Source organism: Moschus berezovskii, chromosome 17 (genome assembly GCF_049115385.1).
Source record: "Moschus berezovskii isolate FMDL1 chromosome 17, NW_MosBer_1.0, whole genome shotgun sequence".
Taxonomy (NCBI): Eukaryota; Metazoa; Chordata; class Mammalia; order Artiodactyla; family Moschidae; genus Moschus; species Moschus berezovskii.
Window position 1 is genome coordinate 4,093,684 of NC_142476.1, and position 25,712 is coordinate 4,119,395.

At 48.2% G+C, this 25,712-nt stretch overlaps 1 protein-coding gene across 7 annotated transcripts in view; it reads left to right on the forward strand.

Moving 5' to 3' along the window:
• The window catches only part of ATP2B4 (ATPase plasma membrane Ca2+ transporting 4), a 103,894-nt gene that overhangs the window by 41,808 nt on the left and 36,374 nt on the right, over window positions 1–25,712 (forward strand). For all 7 annotated transcript variants that reach the window (XM_055420108.2, XM_055420107.2, XM_055420101.2 and 4 more), the window contains 5 exons: window positions 9,434–10,091; window positions 21,723–21,920; window positions 24,091–24,348; window positions 24,813–24,938; window positions 25,398–25,523. In XM_055420108.2, the coding sequence (XP_055276083.1) occupies window positions 9,899–10,091; window positions 21,723–21,920; window positions 24,091–24,348; window positions 24,813–24,938; window positions 25,398–25,523 (901 nt within the window). In that variant the 5' untranslated portion in view covers window positions 9,434–9,898. The remainder of the gene's footprint in view (window positions 1–9,433; window positions 10,092–21,722; window positions 21,921–24,090; window positions 24,349–24,812; window positions 24,939–25,397; window positions 25,524–25,712) is intronic.

The following is a 25,712-nucleotide window of genomic DNA, read 5'->3' on the forward strand; positions in this document are numbered from 1 at the left end:
TGATCCTCAGTGTCTGGAATGTGAGGGAACCGGTTCTGAAAGAGAAAGAGCAAGTGCGAGAGTCAGTGCTTCCTCTCAGTGGTGATAAAGGACCTGTTAGATATTTGTCAGAAAGGAAGAGGCCCGACTGGAGGGAGAAGTAAGGCACAACGAGGGGCCGCGCGGGAAGGCCACTGACTTGCCAGAGCACATGGCTCTCTTCACGGCTTTGAATCGCAGCCATCCTACCGAAAATCGGTGTGCCAAGTCCTGTCACGCGCCACTGCAAGTTGCACAACTGACGTCACAGAACTTTAGGAGGAAAAAAAATGGTTTAACGGTCATGTAAGTAGTAGGATTTCTTGACCCCACAGGAAGGGACAAAAATTCCCTCTTCCATCCTATCATCATTAGGCTGGCAAAATGCTAGAAACGGGGAGTGAGAACATGCCTTACCCAGAAAGCCCCGAGCGGAATGACTAATCCTGACCTGTTGGGAGGTGGTGGCCTCCCGGGCATCAGAGCGTGGTGTCCAGGGCTGAGGCTGCGTGAGCCCTTACAGATCATTCTTTGCCAGTTGCCTAATAAGGTTAGGGGCTAGGCAAGCTCAGCTGGAGAGAGAGAGAAGTATTGGCTCTGGCTCCTGCTATGCCTCCAAATTCCAGAAGCACTTTTGCAGAGAGCCCGGCTTAAAAAGGGGTCCCAGACGGGAAGCGCCCCTTGACTTTGTGCTGGCAGCTTCGTGCCTGGCCTGTGTGTGTCTCAAGGGCAGCCTGAAGCAGACCGGCTTCATGCTTTCCTACTTGCCACACGAGTTCTGATCCTAACTGACCTTTTCGCGTTGGTTGTCTGTGAGTGGAAGGCTCTCTCCTCTCTGATCTCTTCAGACTGCCCCTACTTCTCTAGAGGCCCAAGGCCTCCGTTGCCAAGTCACGGCCAACTCCCTGCCACCCCCGGACCGCAGCACGCCAGGCTCCTCTGTCCTCCAGTGTCTCCCAGAGTTTGCTCAAGTTCACGTCACTGAGTCCGTGATGCCATCCAACCAACTCATCCTCTGCCACGCCCTTCTCCTTTTGCCTTCACTCTTTTCCAGCATCAGGGTCTTTACTAATGACTCAGCTCTTCGTATCAGTGGCCCAGGTATTATAGCTTCAGCACAGAATACTCAGGGTTGATCTCCTTTAGGACTGACTGGCTTGATCTCCTTTCAGTCCAGCGGCCTCTCAAGAGTCTTCTACGACGTCACAGTTTGAAAGGATCACTTCTTCAGCACTCAGTCTCCTTTACGGTCCGACTCTCCCACCTTCACCCCTACTGGAAAAATCACACCCTTGACTTTACATACAGACCTTTGTTGGCAGAGTGACATCTCGACTTTTAATATGCTAATTTCACGGCTGTAGTCGCCATCCCCCGTGATTTTGGAGCCCAACAAAATAAAGTCTGTCACTGCCTCCATGTTTTCCCCTTCTATTCACCATGAGGAGATGGGACTGGATGCCATGATCCTAGTTTCCTGAATGTTGTTTCAAGCTAGGTTTTTCACTGTCATCAAGAGGCTCATTAGTTCCTCTTCACTTTCTCCTCTTAGAGTGGTATCATCTGCATATCTGAGTTTATTGATATTTCTCCTGGCACTCTTGATTCCAGCTTGTGATTCATCCAGCCTGATATTTTGCATGATGTACTCCATATGTAAGTTAAACAAGCAAGGTGGCCACAGGACTGGAAAATGTCAGTTTTTCATTCCAATCCCAAAGAAAGACAATGTCAAGAATGTTCAAACTACCACGCAACTGCACTCATTTCACACACTAGCAAAGTAATGCTCACAATTCTCCAAGCTAGGCTTCAACAGTACATGAACCGAGCTGAATTAGAAAAGGCAGAGGAACCAGAGATCAAATTGCCAACATCCATTGGATGATAGAAAAAGCAAGAGAATTCTAGATAAACATCTGCTTCACTGATCATGCTAAAGCCTTTGACTCTGTGGATCACAACAAACTGAGGAAAATTCTTAAACAGATGGGAATACCAGACCACCTGACCTGGCTCCTGAGAAACCTGTATGTGAGTCAGGAAGCAACAGTCAGAACCAGACATGGAAGAACAGACTGGTTCCAAATCGGGAAAGGAGTACATCAAGGATGTATATTGTCACCCTGCTTATTTAAGTTCTATGTAGATTACATCATGCAAAATGCCAGGCTGGGTGAAGCACAAGCTCAGTCAAAATTGCCAGGAGAAATATCAGTAACCTCAGATATGCAGATGACACCACCCTTATTGCAGAAAACAAAGAGGAGCTAAAGAGCCCCTTGATGAGTGAAAGAGGAGAGTGAAAAAACTGACTTTAAACTCAACATTCAAAAAACTAAGATCATGGCATCCAGTCCCATCACTTCATGGCAAATAGATGGGGAAACAGTGGAAACAGTGACAGACTTTATTTTCTTGGACTCCAAAATCACTGCAGATGGTGATTGCAGCCATGAAATTAGAAGACACTTGCTCCTTGGAAGCGGAGAAGGCAATGGCACCCCACTCCAGTACTCTTGCCTGGAAAACCCCATGGACGGAGGAGCCTGGTAGGCTGCAGTCCATGGGGTTGCGAAGAGTCGGACACAACTGAGCGCCTTCACTTTCACTTTTCACTGTCATGCATTGGAGAAGGAAATAGCAACCCACTCCGGTGTTCTTGCCTGGAGAATCCCAGGGACGGGGGAGCCTGGTGGGCATCCGTCTATGGGGCTGCACAGAGTCGGACACGACTGAAGCGACTTGGCAGCAGCAGCAGCAGCTCCTTAGAAGAAAAGCTGTGACAAACCTAGTCAGCATACTAAAAAGCAGAGACATTACTTTGCCAACAAAGGACCATCTAGTCAAAGCTATGGTTTTCTCAATTGTTATGTATGGATGTGAGAGTTGGACCATAAAGAAGACTGAACACTGAAGAATTGATGCTTTTGAACTATGGTGTTGAAGACTCTTGAGAGTTCCTTGAAAAGCAAGGAGATCAAACCAGTCAATCCCAAAGGAAATCAATCCTGAATATTCATTGGAAGGATTGATGCTGAAGCTCCAGTACTTTGGCCACCTGATGCAAAGAGCCAACTCATTGGAAAAGACCCTGATGCCGGAAAAGATTGAAGGCAGGAGGGGAAGGGGATGACCGAGGATGAAATGGTTCAATGGCATCACCAACTCAATAGACATGAGTTTGAGCAAGCTCCAGGAAATGGTGAAGGACAGGGAAGCCTGGCGTGCTGTAGTGCATGGGGTCGCAAAGAGTTGGACATGACTGAGCAGCTGAACATCAACAACAAAGCAAGGTGACGGTTTACAGCCTTGTCATACTCCTTTCCCAGTTTTGAAACTGTCAATTTTTCCATGTCTGATTCTAACTGTTCCTTCTTGACCCACATACCAGTTTCTCAGGAGACAAGTAAGATGGTCTGGTATTCCCATCTCTAAAAATTTTCCACATTTGTTGTGGTCCACACAGTCAAAGGCTTTAGTGTAGTCAATCAAGCACAAGTAGATGCTTTTCTGGAATTCCCTTGCTTTCTCCATGATCCAATGAATGTTGGCAATTTGATCTCTGGTTCCTCTGGCTTTTCTTAATCCAGCTTGTACATCTGGAAGTTCACAGTTCACATACCGCTGAAGCCCAGCTTGAAGGATTTGGGGCATAACCTTTCCAACATATGAGTTCAGTTCAGTTCAGTTGCTCAGTCGTGTCCGACTCTTTGCGACCCCATGAATCACAGCACGCCAGGCCTCCCTGTCCATCACCAACTCCCAGAGTTCACTCAAACTCATGTCCATCGAGTCGGTGATGCCATCCAGCCATCTCATTCTCTGTCGTCCCCTTCTCCTCCCGCCCCCAATCCTTCCCAGCATCAGAGTCTTTTCCAATGAGTCAACTCATCGCATGAGGTGGCCAAAGTATTGGAGTTTCAGCTTTAGCATCAGTCCTTCCAATGAACACCCAGGATCGATCTCCTTTAGACTGGACTGGTTGGATCTCCTTGCAGTCCAAGGGACTCTCAAGAGTCTTCTCCAACACCACTGTTCAAAAGCATCAATTCTTCGGGGATCAGCTTTCTTCACAGTCCAACTCTCACATCCATACATGACCACGGGAAAAACAATAGCCTTGACTAGACGGACCTTGGTTGGCAAAGTAATATCTCTGCTTTTTAATATACTATCTAGGTTGGTCATAACTTTCCTTCCAAGGAGTAAGCGTCTTTTAATTTCATGGCTGCAATCAGCATTTGCAGTGATTTTGGAGCCCCAAAAAATAAAGTCTGACACTGTTTCCACTGTTTTCCCATCTGTTTCCCATGAAGTGATGGGACCAGATGCCATGATCTTTGTTTTCTGAATGTTGAGCTTCAAGCCAACATTTTCATTCTCCTCTTTCACTTTCCTCAAGAGGCTTTTTAGTTCCTCTTCACTTTCTGCCATAAGGGTGGTGTCATCTGCATATCTGAGGTTATTGATATTTCTCCCAGCAATCTTGATTCCAGCTTGTGCTTTTCCAGCCCAGCATTCCTCATGATGTACTCTGCATATAAGTTAAATAAGCAGGGTGACAATATACAACCTTGACGTACTCCTTTTCCTATTTGGAACCAGTCTGTTGTTCCATGTCCAGTTCTAACTGTTGCTTCCTGACCTGCATACAGGTTTCTCAAGAGGCAGGTCAGGTGGTCTGGGATTCCCTTCTCTTTCAGAATGTTCCACAGTTTATTGTGATCCACACAGTCAAAGGCTTTGGCTAGTCAATGAAGCAGAAATAGATGTTTTTCTGGAACTCTCTTGCTTTCTCCATGATCCAGTGGATGTTGGCAATTTGATCTCTGGTTCCTCTGCCTTTTCTAAAACCTGCTTGAACATCTGGGAGTTCACGGTTCACATATTGCTGAAGCCTGGCTTGGAGAATTTTGAGCATGACTTTACTAGCGCGTGAGATGAGTGCAATTGTGCGGTAGTTTGAGCATTCTTTGGCATTTCCTTTCTTTGGGATTGGAATGAAGACTGACCTTTTCCAGTCCTGTGGCCACTGCTGAGTTTTTCAAATTTGCTGGCATATTGAGTGCAGCACTTTCACAGCATCATCTTTCAGGATTTGAAATAGCTCAACTGGAATTCCGTCACCTCCACTAGCTTTGTTTGTAGTGATGCTCTCTAAGGCCCACTTGACTTCACATTCCAAGATGTCTGGCTCTAGGTCAGTGATCACGTTATCATGACTATCTTGTTCTAACATATGAAGTGACTGCAATTGTACGGTCGTTTGAACATTCTTTGGCATTGCCCTTCATTGGAATTGGAATGAAAACTGACCTTTTCTGGTCCTGTGGCCACTGCTTTCCAAATTTGCTGGCATATTGAGTGCAGCACTTTCACAGCATCATCTTTTAGGGTTTTCCATAGCTTAGCTGGAATTCTGTTACCTCCACTAGCTTTGTTCATAGCAATGCTTCCTAAGGCCCACTTGACTTCACACTGCAGGGTGTCTGGCTCTGGTTAAGTGGCCTCGCCATCATGGTTATCATTAAGACCTTTTTTGTATAGTTCTTGCTACCTCTTTTTAATCTCTTCAGCTACTGTTTCTGTTCTTTATCGTGGCCCCTCCTTGCATGATGTCGCTAATGTTCTTGAGGAGATCTCTAGTCTTCCCCATTCTGTTGTTTTTCTCTATTTCTTGGCACTGTTCATTTAAGAAGGGCTTTTTATCTCTCCTTGCCTCTCCTTTGGAACTGTGTATTCAGTTGGGTATATCCTTCTTTTCTCTTTTGCTTTTCTCTTCTCTTCTTTTCTCAGCTATTTGTAAGGCCTCTCAAACAACCATTTTGCCTTCTTGCATTTCTTTTTCTTGGGGATGGTTTTGGTCACTGCCTCCTGTACAGCGTTACAAACCTCTGTCCATAGTTCTTCAGGCACTTTGTCTACCAGCTCTAATCCCTTGAATTTATTTGTCACCTCCACTGTATAATTATAAGGGATTTGATTTAGGTCATATTTGAATGGCCTAGTAGTTTTCCGTATTTTCTTTAATTTAAGCCTGGAATTTGCAATCCAGAGCTCATGAACTGAGCCACAGTCAGCTCCAGGTCTTGTTTTATAGAGCTTCTCCATCTTTGGCTGCAAAGAACATGATCAGTCTGATTGCAGTATTGACCATCAGGTGATATCCATGTGTAGAGTCATCTGTTGTACTGTTGAAAAAGGGTGTTTGCTATGACCAGTGTATTCTCTTGACAAAACTCTGTTAGCCTTTGCTGTGATTCATATTGTACTCTAAGGCCAAACTTGCCTGTTATTCTGGGTATCTCTTGACTTCCTACCTTTGCATTCGAATCCCCTGTGATGAAAAGGACAGCTTTTTTGGTGTTAGTTCTAGAAGATATTGTAGGTCTTCATAGAACCAGTCAACTTCAGCTTCTTCAGCATCAGTGGTTGGGGCATAGACTTGGATTACTCTGATGTTGAATCGTTTGCCTTGGAAATGAACCAAGATTATTCTGTTGTTTTTGACGCTGCACCTAAGTACTGCATTTCAGACTCTTGTTGACTATGAGGGCTACTCCATTTCTTCTAAGGGATTCTTGCCCACAGTAGAAGATAAAATGGTCATCTGAATTAAATTTGCCCATTCCCATCCATCTTAGTTCACTGATTTCTAAGATGTTAATGTTCAATCTTACCATCTCCTGTTTGACCACGTTCAAACTTAATTCATGGATGTAACATTCCAGGTTCCTATGCAGTATTGTTCTTTTCAGCATCGGACTTTACTTTCACCTCCAGACACATCCACAGCTGAGCATCATTTCTGCTTTGGCCTAGCTGCTTCATTCTTTCTGAAGCTATGAGTAATTGCCCTCCACTCTTCCGCAGTAGCATATTGGACACCCTCTGACCTAGGGGGCTCATCTTCCCATGTCATATCTTTTTGCCTTTTCATACTATTCATAGGGTTTTTGTGGCAGGAATTCTGGAATAGGTTGCCATTTCCTCCTCGAGTGGACCAAGCTTGGTCAGAGCTCTTCACTGTGACCTGTCTGTCTGGGGTGGCCCTGCACTGCATAACTTATAGCTTCATTCAGCCATGCAAGCCCCTTTACCACGACAAGGCTGTGATCCATGAAGTGGTTGTTGCTAATGGTTATAACCTAGCTAATGGTTATTGCTAATGATGCTGCTTGGAATTTTCCACTCATTTGGGGGGTGAGGGAGTTCGCTCTCACAAGAAAAGATGGAAGGGCACATGGGGATTATTGCTCTTCTGCTCAAAGGACTAGATAACAAAAGTTCATTAAGACCAAATTAACCTTTTCACATCACTCGAGTGTCCTATTCAGGACACTGGTCATCTTTCATCTAAGATTTCCAGGTACTATTTCTATTTAAAATGCCATTCATTTATCAATTTCTTCTCCCAGATAAAGGTGGGAGGAACTGAGCCCTAAAAAAAAACTGAACTCTAAGAAAGCTAAGTGACTTGTGCAAAAGGTTCTTGGGAAGATGGTAAATCTGGTTCTGAATCTACTATGAGTTATTCAGCCAAAAAAATTAGCTGAATGCCTGCTTTGTGTAGGTGATTGTCTAGGCACTGGGGAGGAAGCATTGAGCAAGACACATGAAAAATCTCTGCCTTCATGAAACAAACATGGCAGTAGGTGGTAGAGATTCAATCTTTGAATCTTTATTCCAAAAAAAAAAAAAGGTTATAATTTCCAGTTAAGCTGTCAATCAGCACTGCCCTCAACATCCTCTTCAAAGGTTAAGGAGTTCCACTTAAGGGTCAAATGGGCTTCTTGCTGCTGTAGCCCTTCCCACTGCTTCCAGGCTTGGAGAAGAAAACGACTTGGAGAGACATGTCCGTGGTACTGCCTGTCCCTGTGCCAGGAGGATTGAAGGGAGTGTGACACACTGCCTCAGCTTCTCTCCTTGGTCCCTAGGAATGACACCTAAAAAGAAAAGGGAGCATGATATTTGAAAAACAACAGCAACAACAGCAAAACAAAACGCTGCTTATATAACCCTTTTATAAGTCAGGGTAGCACTAAAAATTCACAATAGAGGGAGTAAGCTGCGGGCATCCTGGGAGAGGGAGGGGTGTAACCGCCTCCATCCCCGCGGAATCTACCAAGAACGTGATTGATTAGAATTAGTAGGAACTTTGGCCCCATGTGATTTTTGGAAAAGTAATTAATAAAGTAGTCAAGCCCTCTGATGACCCTTGTACTTCCTGTTCATCGTCTAGAAGCAAGGACGTCATCCATGTATTAAAGAGGGGCTGACCAGGTCTGGGCCCTCAATTCTCTGGTGCCGTGTTCAGAAAGATCCCCTTCGCATTTAAGTAACTGGTGTGTGGCGGTCCTTTTGCCTGAAGCTGAGAACAGGGCTTAGGATAAGCCTTTTTCTCTCCTTCATCTTCCCTGTTCCCACCCGTCCCTCTCCCTAGTCAGCATGTGTGAGGTGACAGATGGCTTCCCGAGAGGAGAACTGCTGACCTGAGACCCTCCGTTGCCCCTCACACGCAGGCTGACTTTGCTCCTGTACTGACCTTGCTGTGGCCCTAGGCTCTAGCTGAATTGATAGCTGTCATATTCCTGCAATCCCAGAGAAACTTGAACACTCACAGGCTTCAAACTATCTTTCTTCCTCAGAGGTCCTTCTGTTCCCATTATGTATAAAGGTTCCACCCTGCATTGCCCACTGCCGGAGCGTTTTACTTACCCTTTTCTCCACAAAGATTTTTAGACTCCAAGATCTGAACGTAATACATGATCTACTGACAACTGCATCAGGCTGCAGAATTTCCGTACAGTGTTGGGCCAAGTGTTCTGGGGGGCTGCAGGGGATGTGGCCGTCTTCTCCCAGTTTGCCCTGCTGGTTTGTACATGTGTGTGTTAGGAGTGTGGTAGGGTGCAGGGTTTGGAGGAGGGTGGCAGACTGGCAGGCTACCCTCCAGATCACTCTGGTCTGGACTCCTTTCCTGATCTCTTCTCACCTCTTAGAGTAAGATTAAAACATTCTAAGATTAAAAGATTAAAACAGACTAAAACATTCTGTTGCAGGTCCCTCGAATAGACAGGGAGAGCCATTAGAGGTCATATAACCCCTTATTTCCAAGTTTCTCAAGTTGTGGGGTTTGTGTTGCTTGGTTTAGCAGAGGTGAGGTGTGAAGGCTGGGGTGTATCTGAAGTTATTTCTCTACACTGGAGTTTACAGGCTGCTGGGGGCCCCCCGGGGAAGAAGGGGCCTCTCCTAAGTCAGTCCACTCAGCTTAGGCCTGAGCTATCAGTTCAGCTCAGATATCAACTGTCACCTAAACCCTTGTGCTAGACTGAGTACCTCTTGTCCTTGCAGTCGCTGGGTCCCATGCTGTTCTAATTGTTTCTTTGTGTCTGCCTTTGAATCTTTATTCCAGAGACCCAGTTGTCATCGGTTTCCAGGGAGCCCTCCTCGTTCTCCTCTCCTGCCACCTCTCTGCCACTGCGGTTGCTGGTTGTTGCTAAGGTTGCCTCCATGGTAACATGCACATCCTGTTTATACCACCATCTGGGAAAGTTGTTCTAAACTAGGAACCTACCTACCCTGGACAACTGCTTCCATCACCACCTGGGGACACCTGTCATCGTAACACGTGGTCCGGCTCACACTCAGTTCCCCCGTCCTCTTCCTCCTTTGGCTGCCAAGCTTCATACACACGAAAGGACCTGGGCCACAGGCTGCTGCTCTGAAGCTTCCTGCACAAGATATAGTTGGTCTTATTCGCATCTGGACTCCCAGAGAAGAAAGAAGTAAGAAGTGAGGAAGAGAAACGAGAGACCCTGATCAGTGGAAGGGAGATTTCACATTTTCTCTGTTGAGGGGCTTGGTAACAGCAGGCAAAATGACGAACCCAACAGAACACACTTCGCCAGCCAATTCGATACTTGAGAGCCGAGAAGGGGAGTTTGGCTGCACAGTGATGGACCTGAGGAAGCTGATGGAGCTGCGTTCAAGTGATGCAATAGACCAGATCAACGTCCACTATGGAGGAGTGATGAACCTCTGCAGTAGACTGAAAACCAACCCTGTGGAAGGTAAAGGCCACGCCAGGGGTGGGGGATTGGAGGAAGGTGGCCTGTGTTAAGATATATTGTTCTGTCTGCTTCTAGAGAAGGAATGTTTCCAGAGACCTTGCTGCTGTATCTGTGGCTGGTGGGCAAAGTACAGTCTCCAAAGCGCTGAAAAGATGTCAGGCTGTGGAGAGAAACCTTATTTCTTTCCCAGAAATGAGGTTTAGTGACTGTGGTATTCTCTGAAGATCATTCTTTCCTTCTCTTTCTTTATCACTGTACAGAAAGGGGAATGTCTCTCATAAGTGTTTATGTTAGAGGTGTGTTTATCAGTAAATAATCAAGTCCCTAACTCAGTATCAGTCTTTGATTGCAAAGGGTTGAAGATATGATTCTTCCCTACCCTGATCTTACAGTATAATAGGAAGAAGAGTGGATAAGTCTGTCTACCTAATGTAGTACTTCTCTATGGTACACAGTTAGAAATGGGATGTAAATCAAAATGTAGAGAGTTTACCCACCATATCTTTGGGTTACTCAGTTTTCTTTCAGAAAATTATTGATGGCTTTTTCAACCCTGTTTGATGCACTTTTCAGTATAGTTCTTCTTAATCTATTCTCTAAAGAAAATGAAAAACCCAGCTTCACGCTTACCTGGCTCAGTCCAATTGCCCAGTGAGCCATGGTAATTTTATTTCGTTGAAATGGAGATAGTACTAGAGAAATCTTTGCCTGGTTTCAGCGTCTCTGTTACGGGTCCTTGCTTGGCCCTGTCAGGCAGGCTTTGATAGAGTAGCTTGAGATGGAGCAAAGATCTTGCCCTTTAGATGCCTTCAGCCTCTTGAGGTGTACCATTTCTGACCCTTTCTTGGAAGCCACGTCATATTTTTTGCCAGTTCTAAGAAGTTTTGACCCCTAGCCAGTGTTATAAATTAGTGACTTGGAGTCCAGACTCTATGATTAAAAGAAAAAAGGGAGAAATATGTATCTAGATATCGGTATATTGCCCGTGTTTTATTTTCTGTACCAGCAAGGAGAGCTGCCTTACATGTTGTCTGTACTCCTAGAGTTCATGTTCTTATCTCACAGGCTTTGACTTCAGTACTGGCTCTACCATTTACTAGCTGAATAACATTGAATAGTTTACTCATTCTCCGTAAGTAAAAATCATTTTCTTTTCTGAAAATGATATCAATACTTAGTCTATAGAGTTATTGGCATTAAATGATGTGTGTACAATGCTTATTCTAATAATGGGTGTTCAATAAATCAGTTGTCTCACATTGAAACAGAGCCCGTGCGCCTGATGATATTTGCCAGAATATGGGTGCCTGTGGAGTGCAGGCTGTTACTCTGCCAGGCTGCTGCGGCCTACCTGCCGCCGCTGTCCATTCTCTGCATTCACCACCGATGTCAGAGGAAGCCCGGCTTGGAAGGCGGTGCTGAGGTGCTTTCCTGGGGCTCAGTCGTTACCGTCTGTTCGGTCTCTGATGACGGCCCTTTGGATGGCGCCTTCTTCTCAGCTAGATTTCTTTATGTGCCACTTTCACAGTGGCTACTCCTACTGTGTTTTCACTGGGATAATGCAGTACTTTACGAACACTCATCAGAATTTAAGCAGGATCGTCCTTTCCCTCTTCCTGTACTGTGCTTTTCCCTTGACACAGTTGTTTCTCTCACAGGTGAAACTCCGAATGAACTGGAACCTGAGAAACTTCCAAGAGCAGAGTCCAAACTTTCCTCCCAGTTTTCCAAACCCTTTCTCATAGCCAGCATATGTATTCTTTCATCTCGGAATCAGATATCAAATGCTTAGATTCTTTCCCAATCCCAGTGTTAGACCTGTAGTTGAAAGTCACCTTCTGATGTCAGGTGCTTCTGTTGCTTCAGACCCTGGCCACGCCAGAACCCCTACCACCGGCACAGCGGTCCACTGCCATTCCCCTACTTCCTTAGATCAAAAACATGTATCCTGATGTTTTTCGATATTACAACTTACTATTGGGCTGGTCCTGGAGCCGGGAAGCAGGCTGTGAGAAACAAGTTTTCCATGAGTGATTTTTAGCCCTCAGAGCCGACAGTGACTCCCTCACGTATGAGAAGAGTAAAGGGTAAGAAAAGAAGCCAGAAGAGCTATGACACAGGACTCTCTCCCCAGACAGAGGTGATGCTGAGCGGTTTGTTTGGACAGGCTGAGAAAAGAGCATCAATATCCAGGTGCCAGAGAAAGCCAGCCAGTTCACAGCAGACCACACTAGGGTGCCTGACAGCCGAGCATAGCTTTGTCACCTGTGGTAGGCCCCTGCAGGCTGATAATAAGGAGATAAATTTTCCCAGCGCTTGGATTCTGCTGATTGGAAAGTAAAGTGAAGTAAGATTGGGAAGATCGTTTCTTAGAACATGACCCTTCCCCTTTATTTTCTGTTGGATTGATAGTATCTTCAGGATGGAGTGTTTTAAACTATAGCTACTAAGGGACCTTATGGAACTTGCAGTTTATAACTTTTCTGACACTAACATAGTTTTATTTCTCTTTCTTTCAGTCTCACTCTCAACAGACCAAAAAAGTTAAATTACTTGCCTAAAGTCTTACCACAGGGTAGAACTTGATGGAATAGTTCATGTTTTCTGACTTAAAAGACCATTAATGCTCTGCTGCCTCTTTAGCTAGAGCAGCAACACAGAGAATCTCAGAAGCACAGATAGTTTTACAATTTGTTTTATATTCTGGTACCTGATAAAATGCCTAACTGTGACCCAGTACTAATATACATTTAATACTGGCTTGTGTTCCTTGAGTCCAATGACTAGTTGGAACAAGAGGCCATGCCCCAGTGGCTGAGTCGCTTACATGTGAGACGGCATGGAGGTGCTCAGCCTCCACAGCACTCTCAGTGAGCAGACACAGGCCCAGCGCAGAGGCAGAGATGATTGTGTTGGTTGGGTAAGCGTTTACATTGTGTGTGCTCAGTCGTTCAGTTGTGTCTGACTCCCATGGACTGGAGCCCGCCAGGCTCCTCTGTCTGTGGAATTTTTCAGGCAAGAATACTGGAGTGAGTTGCCATTTCCTCCTCTGGAGAATCTTCCCGACACAGGGATCCAACCCACATCTGGCATTACAGGCAGATTCTCCACTGCCGAGCTGTCGGGGAAGCCCTCAGTGGTTGGGTTGCTGGGGTTTATCAGTTAGCAGAGCTGAGTGTTTTGCACCGATAGCGTCTTTTCAGTTTGCTCCTCTCCTCATTCCAGTTTCTCTCTCTTTTTACTGCTGCTTGTTTCCCGATTCCATCCCCACCCCCAGATTTTTCCAATCCTCAAAGAGCCGAGCAGTGTGGATGATACCCACTGGAAGATAGCCTTTTATCTTCTGATCAATTTTCCATGCTATCTCCTGGCTTCCAAGAGCAAGAAAAACCTGTGTGAATCTGAACTGAGAATTACCCATGGCTTAAGGGGAAGAAAGAAGTCTTTTCCTTAGTCTCCCTTGGTGTGCAGGAAGAAGAGAAGATCTGGATGAGAGATCATTTGGTGCAGATAGAAAGTTGTATGAATTCTCCTTCCCCACAGAACCTTTCTACATGGGTCCTCAGTTGTGTTACCCTTCTTCAGAAGAAGAATGATGTTTTCTGAGGAGGTGCTATGCCAACAGTTTGGGGGGGTTGGGGGACCTGGGCCCAGACCAGAAAGGGCAGAGAAGCGGAGTGTTGACTAAACATTGAATAATTACCTGTGGGCTTCCTTCAGAAAGCTAAAGGCTATTTATTTTGAATTTGGATCAAGAAGAACGTTGCTGGGAATTTCTATTTCATCTTGCCTCTGCTGCTGCTGCTGCTGCTAAGTCGCTTCAGTCTTGTCGGACTCTGTGCGACCTCATAGACGGAAGCCCACCAGGCTCCGCCATCCCTGGGATTCTCCAGGCAAGAACACTGGAGTGGGTTGCCATTTCCTTCTCCAATGCGTGAAAGTGAAAAGTGAAAGTGAAGGCGCTCAGTCGTGTCCGCCTCTTCGTGACCCCATGGATTACAGCCTACCAGGCTCCCCCGTCCATGGGATTTTCCAGGCAAGAGTAGTGGAGTGTGGTGCCATTACCTTCTCTACATCCTGCTGTTTCTTTTCTCCTCGGCAGAGCTGAGGTATGGCCATAGGACACAGGGATTCTAATTTCTTTTCAAAGACAATGAACAAATAGTGTGCAGCAGGTAGTGGGGGCACAGTGGTGAGCACAACAGGACCATTGTTCCCTCCACAGGGCTTGACAGGCACTAGGAGAGTGCACGAAAGTTAAGTCACTTTCAGAAACAGTGTCCCAGCACTACGATGGTGTCATGGGGACCTGTAGGGGAGGACAGGTGACTCCTCAATCATGTGACTGTCTAGGAAAGCTCTGGCCTGGCCGTGCTCTAGGGTAATCGCTACCACTTACTAAACGTTCCTGGCATAAGATGCAAGCATCTCTGCCTTGCATAGTTACTGAGCAGCTACTCAGTTTTGGGAGCTGAGATTCTTTGGGGAGTAAATGGCAGGAAGGGGAAAGAAACTGCTTTAAGACAGCCCAAATTTTGATGCTCGGTTCATTAACTGTAGGATGTGCGTTAAGATCTCCTGCCACCTCATGGTTTCCGGGGTTCAGCTGTGTCCCTGCTGTGTGTCTGTTGCCACGCCTTCCGAGGTCAGCGGCGTGCCCTACCACGCACTGTCTGTCTCTCTGACAGCTGGGCTCTTCCTCAGTGTGGCAGACTGAAACGTCTAGTGGCGCTGTCAATCTGGGAGAAAACTGCACACGGAGCCCCAGTAAATGTTCAACTACATGCTACTGTGTTACTATTAGTACTTCTAGCACTAATATCATTTACATAATAGACTCTGCAAGAAATAGGAATGGATGAAGTAATACAGAAAGTTCTAGTACCTTTCCCATGCTCCAGCAGATGAATGCATGCCTCCCATTTAGAGTCCACTGCCTTGGAGAATGTTGATGTTTCCAGGGGCTGTGTAAAGAAATTGGCAAGTGGATATGGGATAGAATGGATGGGTGACTGGCTTCTCTGAGATTTTCCTCCCTATCATTAGTCTGTTTATTAGTCTGTTATAGAAAATTAGTCTGTTTCAGAAAATCCACTTTTCAGTTAGTTCGGTTCAGTCGCTCAGTCATGTCCGACTCTTTGCAACCCCATGGACTGCAGCCCGCCAGGTCTCCCTGTCAATCACCAGCTCCCAGAGCTTGCTCAGACTCATGAGCAGTCCGCTTTTAGGAGTCCATCCAGCTCAGCTTAGAAGCACGGCTTAGCTGCCTCTCTCCTCATGCCCTCTGCCCCGTAGCCATCACCTTGAAGATGTCAAGTAAATTACCCTAAAAACCAGTCACATGGGCATGCCTGCCAAGATGAACAGTCTGTGGCCCTGTCTGCCCATCACACTTTGGGTGGATATCTTAAGTTTAAGGTATGAGAGAAACTCATAGCAGAAGACTATCTTTGAGGGAGGAGAAGAGGGCAAACCAGCTCAAATAGCCGGAGAGCAGCTACACTGTGATGAGGATAGCTGAGGCAAGTCCAGGAGCTTCAAAAAAGAAATATTTAGTATGTGGTAGAGGGGTGGAGGTTTTCACAAAACCTATAGGAAGGAGCATCAACAGCGGGATGGTAGATGGTTGAGAAAGACAGGAGAGGAAAAAGTGCCCTTGCTGAGTCCTACCTACCCTGCAGGGAATTCCATGCTGCGTCCTGGGAGCTCCTTCTCTGCTTTGAGTTATACGCCTAGGGCTGAATTAGGGTGCGTGACAGCCGCGGGGCTGCTCTTTCCCAGGCCAACTCCAGGCTTCTGAGTTCTTTCCTAGCCATCTCCTCCTTGCCTGGAGCAGGGCTTCTGGCTTAGCTGGCATAATGCTGCCAAGCAGGGGATAGGGAATTCTGGAGGCAGGGAGAGTCGCTGCGTCTTCTGAACCTGAGAGCCCTCCCTGCTTCCTCCCCTTCCACCAGGCCCGGGACCTTTGCTGCTCCATTCATTTGGCAGCTCAGCAGAATCTCTTGCAAGTTTTGTTTTGCTTTCAACCTTGCAGTTGCCTTACTCTGAATGTCAGCTGGGGGTGGGAAAAAAGATAGCATTCCTTCTTCGGCCAAGGCAGATGGTGCATCTGCCCTTGGAAGTGGGGCTTTCACTCTTTTTATTTAGCTCCAAGGTGTGAGCACTGGGGGTGTGATACCAGAGGAGCGGATGAACACACAGCCTGGGAGAGGGCAACCGAGCAGAGGGTAAGGAGGGCACTCTGGGCAGCTCTCTCTTCTCTGTGCCGGAGTCGGAGAGTTCACAAAAGGCGCACAGCAGAGGGCCGGACAGAAAGACACTCCCGGACAAAGCTGTCCACCAAGGGCAGGCTTTGGGATCAAGAGTGAAGAAAGGGCCATTCTTTGCTAAATCCACATCCTCTTGCCGTGACTTTAGGGAGGCTGCCTTCTCTCTAGGGGCAGGAAGGCCAGCAGGCACAGAGCACATCTCCAAGCTGCGGGTGTGATAAGTGGGAGGTGCAGGAGAAGGGAAATGGCTCTGACTGCTCAGAGCAGTGGCAGTGGCTTAGCGCAGGAGCTGGCTGAAGCCTTTCAGTCCTCATATTGATTTTAGGCTGCTCTTCCCTCTTGGCTTCCCTGGGGGCTCAGAGTCTGCCATGGAGGAGACCCGGGTTTGGGTTGGGAAGATCCTGGGTTGGGAAGATCCCCTGGAGAAGGGAATGGCTACCCACTCCAGTATTCTTGCCTGGAGAATCCCACGGACAGAGGAGCCTGGTGGGCTACAGTCCATGGGGTCACAAAGAGTCAGACACGACTGGGTGACCAACAGTTTCACTTCTCTTTTGCCCCCTAATCCAGGGTTTTAAAATAGGACTTGAAAGCTATCCTGATGTTTGTTCTTCTCATGTACCAAATAGAACTGGCTTCTAAGCAACCCAGAGAAGCCTCTCCCAGGCACTCTCTGTGCAGCAGAAGATTCTGCTCTCCCCTTGGCAAGGTGTCATCGCTCACACAGCTGGGAAGTCCCTCCTGATGTCTGACCTGGCCGCACCCTCTCTGGGCTGGCTCTGATAAGTGGCGCCTCTGCCGACAGTCCTCGGCCTCTGTGGGGAAGCCGGCCCAGCCCTTCCCTCCTTTCCCGCTGAAGCCAGACCACGAGGGGCTGGGCTGCCGCTCTTCCTCCTAAGCCACGGCCTGCACAGGCTCGGAGCAGACACAGATTTTCCACCTCCGCCCATTCCATCTCTGCCGCTGGGCAGGGGCCGTGTGAGTCCCCAGCCTGGGGTGCGGGTGGTGACTTCCCAGGCTGACGTTCTTGTCCGTTTTCCCAGCTCATGTGCTGAATCTGGCCAAGAACAAGAGGTACTCCCGGTCTGGGTGGGACGTTTTGTCGTATGTTCTTGGGGACGCGGTTTCTGCTCATTTTCTTGACGTATTTCTAGGGAACCCCTTCCAGTTTCCCGCCTTCTCCTGCTGCCAGGTCCTCCTTCCCCACTCTGGGGAGCAGTGTACTTGAGAAGCAGCTGTGAAGATGAGGGACGAAAACCCCCTTCTGGCCTGGGCAAGTATTGATGTGAAATCACAGCTGCTGAGATCAAGGCCTGAGAGCCTCTTGGGGGCTGGAAGAATTGGAATGGAAAGCCCCACACTGGGGGTTGGCGGAGCTCCCAGTCCCACATGGCTCTCCTGTGCGATGCTGCATGTCAGAGAGGATTCCCAAGGCCGCCCGCTAGCAGCCCCACACTGTCCCTCCCTGCCAGAGGGCCCGCCGGGGTCCTGGGGCCACTTGACTTCTTAGAGGGGTTTTTATTTAAGAGCTGAGAGTGACTTAGGGTGGAGTGGACAGGTTAGAGAAAAGCAAAGAGGAAGGAAGTGTGACTGAGAGCATCCAGCTAAGAGCGAGGCCTGACCTCTTTTGTTTTCCATAATGTGTCTTGTCTCATTCACTTGGGTCCAAAATAAGGCCAGTAATGAAACTTTTACTGAATATAAAATTCATAGGTTGGACTCTCACAGACCTGGTGTCACCATCCCTGAGGACAGGAAAAAGACAGGACTAATTCACATCAGTTGTAAATAAAGAGTAGGAACAAGACTGATTTGCCTAGAGGTGCAGAGAAAAGCGGCAAGTGGGCCTGCCCTGAGGTAAATAAAGGAGGCTGACCAACCATTCCTGTTTGCCTGGAGCTGAGGGATTGTCCCAGGAGACAGGCGCTTCAGTGATGAAATCTGGAAAGTCCTAGGCAAAGTAGGAAAGGTTAGTAACAGCAAAAAGGAGCCTCAGCTGAGTACAGCTGCCTCCCCGCCCCAGCCCCCTCTGTGTGTGAGCTGGAATCCAGCTGCTGCTTGTGGAGCAGCTACAGACTGCCACATATTTACTTGAGTAGTTACCAAACCTGTCTAGGCCTCAGTTTGCTTGTATGTGAAATAGGGTTAATAACAGCAACAGCTGTCACACAGGGCTTTGCAGTGTTTCAGTGAGAGGACACAAATGTGCCTGGCACAGTTGTCATCACTTAAATGTTCACAATAATGTCTATTACTCATGCAGTTCATTCAATGAATTTGTGTCCATGTCAGGCACTGCTTTAGATCTAAGGAGCAAAGACAAAAACCCTGGCCTTGTAGAGGGAGATAAACAAATGTAGAACAAATATATCAAATAACCTATTCCAGGAGAAGACCTGTAGAGGAAAACAGTTGAGCAGGCCAAGGGGATCCCATGTGCTGGGGCAGAGACGTCCGCGTGAAATACGTTGGTCAGGGTGGGCCGCACGTGGCAGGTGGCGTTTGTCCAAAGACCTGAAGGAAGTGAAAGGACAAGTCCTCACTAGTGAAGGGAAATCTGAGAAAGAAAACAGCATGTGCAGGGACCCTGAAATGGAAACGTGCCTGGTGCACACAGAGAATCGCAGGAAGGCTAGCTTGGCGGGGTCTCGGTGAACAAGGCGGAAATGGCAGCGCTGAACAGGTGGGGAAGCGGGTGCTCATAAAGGGGGCCTACAGGCGTCATAAACGCCTCCCCAGCCTCACCCCACGCTAACGGGCCGATGAGTGTCCTGGGTTGGGTTCAAAGAGGTCACTCTGGAAACGGAAGGGACTGAGGACAGAAAGGTAAGGGCGGAAGCAGGAGGCCAGGTGGGCAGTCGCCGAGTCTCGCTGACTCGGCCAGGGCGTAAGCCAGCACGGGCGCAGCGGGAGACGAGAGGTGAGGGGACCTGGATATATTTCGGAGGTAGAGATGATAAATTTTCTGACTAAATGGGTATTGTAGATAAGAGGGGGGGAGTCAAGGATGATTACGAGGCATTAATATGAGAACAGAGTGGGGCAGGGTTACCTCAGTGGAAGTGAAAGTGTTAGTCACCCAGTCGTGTCTGACTCTTTGCGACCCCGTGGACTGTAGCCCGCCAGGCTCCTCTGTCCATGCTATCCTCCAGGACAGAATACTGGAGTGGGTTGCCGTTCTCCTCTCCAAGGGATCTTCCCAACCCAGGGATCAAACCCGGGTCTCCTGCGTTGCAGACAGATTCTTTAGCACCTGAGCCACCAGGGAAGCCCTTTTAGCTAGACTGGTGTTGAGTCTTTTGGCCCTCCGGCCTTCATTGGACTACTGGCATGTGATGACCTTCTGTATCTGACGTCTTGATTTGCCCTCTTAGTCGTCTAGTCACCCTTCTTACGGGGGGAATAGCATCTCCTCCCTTTACGTCGTAAATCCTACTTTCTTAAGAAACATCCCAGCTAGATTAACAAGTTATCAGAACTCCTGTTTCTCAAGAGCAGGCCTACCGTCCAGCACAGCAGTTCCAAGTTGGCACAGATATGTTATCTCAGGTCCCTGGGAGAAAACACCCCGCATGGCCCTGTTCCCTAGCAACTCTGCCTCTGCCCGCCTGGGGATCGAGATGCCCTGCCCAGGAACACTCCTTTCCCAGGCTCTGGTGTTTCTTGCCTGCTGAGAACCGACTTCTCAGAGTGGTGGGGGCAGGGAGCCTCTGGCAAGCAGCCCGTGTTGCTCCTAGTGCTTTGGCCAACCCCCGCCCCCCCCCCCACCCGTTCCCCTGCAGAGCTCTGCTGTGCCTCTCAGCTCTCTAGCCAGGGTCGTGCTCTTGGCCCCAAGGAGGCAGGAGGCCTTGGATAAGAGCATCAGGTGCCACTTCCCGAATCAGCCTCCTGCTTCTATCTCCTGAGCGCTAGCAGGTGGAAGGAAGTAGTCTCCAGTCCCCACTTCACAATTGTGGGTGCCACTTCACACCCCTGCAAACAGTACTCCCTTGGGTACAGATTTTCCCATTTTCAAATCCCTTTCTGAATGTCTTCCTTAGTTCTCACCCAAATCTCTTTCTTTGCCATTTAAAGTTACGCCCTTGGGTCCTATTCAGTGGAGATAGAAGTCTGCCCGCCCACTGTGTCCCCCGCCCCGCTGGACCAGCCCTTCGGTGTGAAGAGGTGTGAGGTCCTCGGCATCAGTAGCCCCTCCTGTCCTTGCAGCTGCTCGTCCCGTGCCTCTGGGTAAAGCTGTGTTAGGTGTCTCCATCCTCTGCTTCTAACCCTCCTCACTGCTGATCTGTTTTCAAGACAAAGGTTGCCTCACCCTGCCTGTGGGGAACCCATCAAGCAGTATAACCGACAACCAGTGCCAAACCAAGGCAATTCGCTAATCAAGCTGTGTAAACAACTTGATAAATGCCACCTGGCATTAATTTAAATGATATGCGTTCTCCTCTTAAAGTGCAACCCCTCCTGGGGCGCATGAGAAGAGCCTAGGGCTCTGGGAGTGACTGTGCCTCTTTTTCCCTCTGGGAACGAGCCTGGACTCGGTGTGCACACTCACACAGGCACGTGAGTGGCGCGTTAGTGGAGCGCGCGTGCCCGCAGCCTGCACACCGTCTGACTCGGCGCTGCCACTGTCGCTGTTGTCTTCACTCACTGTCGCCATAGTGCTTCTCCTGGTACTTCGTCTGAGCAGCACTCACAGCACTTAGTACATCTCTCAGGACGTAGTTCTTAGGAAAATAATAGTACCTCTTAAAGATGTGTGTGTCTGTGTGTGTGCCTCTGTGTGTGGCGGAATGGGACGGCTCTGTGTGCTTAAAGGGGATGCCCGAACCTGGAGTCTCATGAAGTCTGTATTCTGTTGATGTCCTGAAACCTCTGGAACTTGGAATTAGGACAATTGGTTGGGCTCTGTCTCCTAGCCCCCTAGCATGACCTTGAGCAAATAGCTTATTCTTTATAGCCTTTTTGTGTGAGCCAGTAGGTAGAAGCCACCTCTGCTTTTAAATCATGGCCAGCATTTACATGTTAATATAAGAGGAAAATTCTGTGTCTCAGGAAACATTTTAATGTACTCTTAGAGCTGAAGCCCGGTGCAGACTCAGTGAGGAAGAGATGAAGTTGTGGGTCTGGGTTAGCTTACCCTGGAGACCAAGAGGAGTAAGTGGCCCCGGTGACCAGCGTGTCTTGGTTTCACACCTGCTGAGTCTGGGGAAAACGGGGGTGGTTGGTCACCCTAATTGGATCTCATATTTGGGCAGATTGGCAAGCAAGGGACCCTTTTTAAAGGGCTCTTTTAACTGCCTTCCTCGGTCATCCAGCTCTTCCACTTTTTTCTTGCTCATTCACTCCACTCCTGTCTCTTTTTCAGGCCTATCTGGGAACCCTGCAGATCTGGAGAAACGTAAACAGGTGTTTGGACAGAACCTGATTCCCCCCAAAAAGCCCAAGACCTTCTTAGAGTTAGTGTGGGAAGCCCTTCAGGACGTCACACTCATCATCCTGGAGATCGCAGCCATCATCTCCCTGGTCCTGTCCTTCTACCGCCCCCCGGGGGGAGAAAATGAACGTGAGTACCTTGAACAAACAAACGTGACTCTCGTCTGGGTTCTTTCCACTGTCACTGAAAAGCACGTAGTATTTGTTGACAAATTTTATTAGGTTGGTGCAAATATAATTGCAGTTTCAGATCATGAGTTTTAAAACATAACTAGTTTTAATAGGAACCATTACAGTGAACACATTTTTGGCAATGAGAAATGTTTGTTTATTCCTGTAGTTTAAAAATCCGTGTTTCAGGATCTGACAAACTCTTGGAAAGCATTTTTCTGCATCCTTCAGATTGTGGAAGCGTTTTCCCTGCGAAATGTTGTCGAGATGCTTGAAAAAGTAGTCAGTTGGCGAGAGGTCAGGTGAATATGGGCTTCTCTGGTGGCTCAGATGGTAAAGAGTCTTCCTGCAATGTGGGAGACCCTGGTTCGATCCCTGGGTCAGAAAGATGCCCTGGAGAAGGAAATGGCAACCCACTCTAGTATTCTTGCCTGGAAAATCCCATGTACAGAAGAGCCTGGCGAGCTACAGTCCATGGGGTCACAAAGAGTCGGGCACGACTGAACTTTGAACAGGTGAAAATGGTGGATGAGGCAAACCTTTGTAGCCCAATTCGTTCAGCTTTTGAAGTGTTGATTGTGTGACCTGCAGTCGGGTTTTGCTGCGGAGAAGAACTGGGCCCTTTGTTGACTGGTGCCAGCTGTAGGCGTTGGAGTTTCCAGTGCATCGAGTTGATTTGCTGAGCATACTTCTCAGATGTAATGGTTTCGCCGAGATTCAGAAAAGTTTAGTGGATCAGACCGGCAGCAGACCACCAGACAGTGACCATGACCTTTTTTTGATGCAAGTTTGGCTTTGGGAAGTGCTTTGGAACTTCTTCTCAGTCCAGTCACTGAGCTGGTCATTGCCAGTTGTCGTGTAAACTCCACTTTTTGTCACGCATCCTGATCCAATTGAGAAATGGCTCATTGTTGTTTTGTAGAATGAGAGAAGATGACAGTCCAGAATGACGATGTTTTTGATTTTCGGTCGGCTCACGAGGCTCCCAGTTACCGAGCCTTTTCACCTTTCCAGTTTGCTCCACGTGCCGAACGACTGTGGGACGGTCAACGCTAAGCTCCTCAGCACCTCCTCGTTCAGTTGTCAGCGGGTCGGCCTCAGGGACGGCGCTCAATGGCCATTGTCAGCGGGTCGGCCTCAGGGTCGGTACTCAGTGGCCATTGTCAGAGGGTTGGCCTCAGGGACGGTGCTCAGTGGCCATTGTCAGAGGATCGGCCTCAGGGACGGCGCTCAGTGGCCATTGTCAGCTCCTGGTGGCCGGCCGCTGAGCTCCTCATCCAAGGCTCTCATTTCCCTCTTGAACCACCACTGCCCTGCACGTTCATTAGCAGTTCCTGTACCAAATGTGATTGATGTTGCAAGTCGTCTCCACTGCTTTATGACCCATTTTGAACTCAAATAAGAAAAGCACTCGAATTTCCTTCTTGTCTAACATCATTTCCGTAGTCTAAGGATAAAATAAACACAAGAAATGTCATTAGCAAAAAAAACATAAAGCAAGAAATGCACATTAAAATGATATATAACATAACTACATTTATTAAGAATGTATTCCAGTAGCAAACGGCAAATTTCAACAATGCAAAAGCTGCAATTACTTTTGCACCAACCTAATAGCTTAAGTGTTGTGTGTGTGCCCGCCCCCACCCCGTTATCTGAGTGGGTTCTCCAAAGGAAACTAAAGAGTAACTAGTAAGCTATTCTTCCAACTCATCCTGATCCCAGGGTCTTCCACCCTTTCCCAGTAAATCCTTATTCAGAATGTTATGAATCCTCTACCCTCACTCAACCAACAAGGCCATGCACCTCAGTGTTCCCCCACCCCCCAAGCTGGGAGTCACGGGAAGTAGCAGTGGGAACCACCATGCTGGGGGTCATAAGGCCTCTGTGTGTGTCTTGCCTGTGGCTTGCATTGACATGTTTCATGCTGTTTAGTCATATGCCTTTTTGGGTAAACATAAGTAGTTATATTGGTGATGAAATGATGCCCAGTCCTGCTATTTTGCCCAAGTTTTCTGTTCTTCTCTTCCCCTGGCTTTCTGTTCTGGGGCGTTACGGAAGCACAACCCCCATTTTCAATGTCAGCAAAGGCCGCTTGGTGACCCTTTTCTCTCCTTTCCCTGGGCTAGAGTGTGGCCTAGCCGTCAGCAGCCCAGAGGACGAAGGGGAGGCGGAAGCAGGCTGGATTGAGGGCGCGGCCATCTTATTCTCGGTGATCATCGTCGTGCTCGTGACTGCCTTCAATGACTGGAGCAAGGAGAAGCAGTTCCGGGGGCTGCAGAACCGCATCGAAAAGGAGCAGAAATTCTCCGTGATCCGGAATGGCCACATCATCCAGCTCCCTGTGGCTGAGATTGTGGTGGGTGACATTGCCCAAATCAAATACGGTGAGAGCTCTGTGGTTCTTTTCTCTTTTAGCTCTGCTTCTTACACCTGTGCCACCCTCCCTATTGGAGGGCTCGGTCCTTTGGCACAAGGGGGCTGGGAATTGCTGAGGACCCAAAAAGACCCCAAATTGTGTTAGCTTCCAGGTTAGAGTTTAAGGAGGTTATGGAAAAAAATTCAAAGAAAGCAGTAACTGAAACTGCCAAAGACTGTGAGACTGTACCCTGTGTGTCTTAGGTTACAAGTATGTAATATTCAGGCCATGGGAAGGTGTTTGGGGATCAGTAACTGCTTGAATGTATAATACCCAGAGCAGAGTTTTATCGCAGGTTGTCAGATCTGAAGTTGTCTTTCAGAGGTTCTCCCGGGCCATTGCCTACAGGTGGGGCCCTAGGAGCAGCCCTGAGATAGGCTGGATGGTCTTCACCTGCCCTCTCCCCGTCGCCCCTTCACCTCCGTGTACCAGGTGACCTGCTGCCTGCAGACGGGATCCTGATCCAGGGCAACGACCTCAAGATTGACGAGAGCTCTCTGACTGGGGAATCGGACCATGTCAAGAAGTCCTTGGAGAGGGACCCCATGCTGCTGTCAGGTGAGGCCCCTGACTACACCAGCTTCCAGCCTACCTCCCCGCAGACACTCAGCCAGAGAGACTGTGTCCAGACCTTGCCTTGTCTTCCGATCGTACCCCGTCTCTTGTCCCAAGGCTTAGCGGGGGCTGTAGTGTGTCAGTGGGTTGAATACAAGGATATTGAGCAACCTAACAGAGGTTGTCCATGAAGCAGATGCTACAGGAGCCTTCGAAGGGCTCTGCTGGCTGGAGTGGGTGGTGGAAAGGAGCTTTACCCCAAAGCTGTTAGACACATTGTTCTCCTTTCCCCCCAGGTTGCTTGCTCTTGATCTTTTCCTACTGTCTGCCGAGTGCAACACTACGCATGGGAGAGGAAGAAAGAGGGATTGCTTTTTTCCAAGTTTATGTTTCACAGCAAAGAATGGTCAGGTATTAAAAACACAACGAGAAAACTCTTCTCCCATCTTCTTTCTCATATAGGGACCCATGTAATGGAAGGCTCTGGACGAATGGTAGTGACTGCTGTGGGGATCAACTCTCAGACTGGGATCATTTTTACCCTCTTGGGAGCCAGTGAGGGGGAAGAGGAACACAAGAAGAAGAAAGGTAAGGTGCCTTCAGAGGAGCCCCTCCCATCCCCACGGACACACTAGGAGTGGGAGCAGGTCTGCAGTGGGACACCGGGCTGGCCGACTCTGCAGGATGATGAGGACAGATCTCCAAACCCCTCGTTTAGCCAAAGGTTTCATCCCTGACTCCCCACGGTGCTCTAATGAAAACCAGATCCGGCTCTGT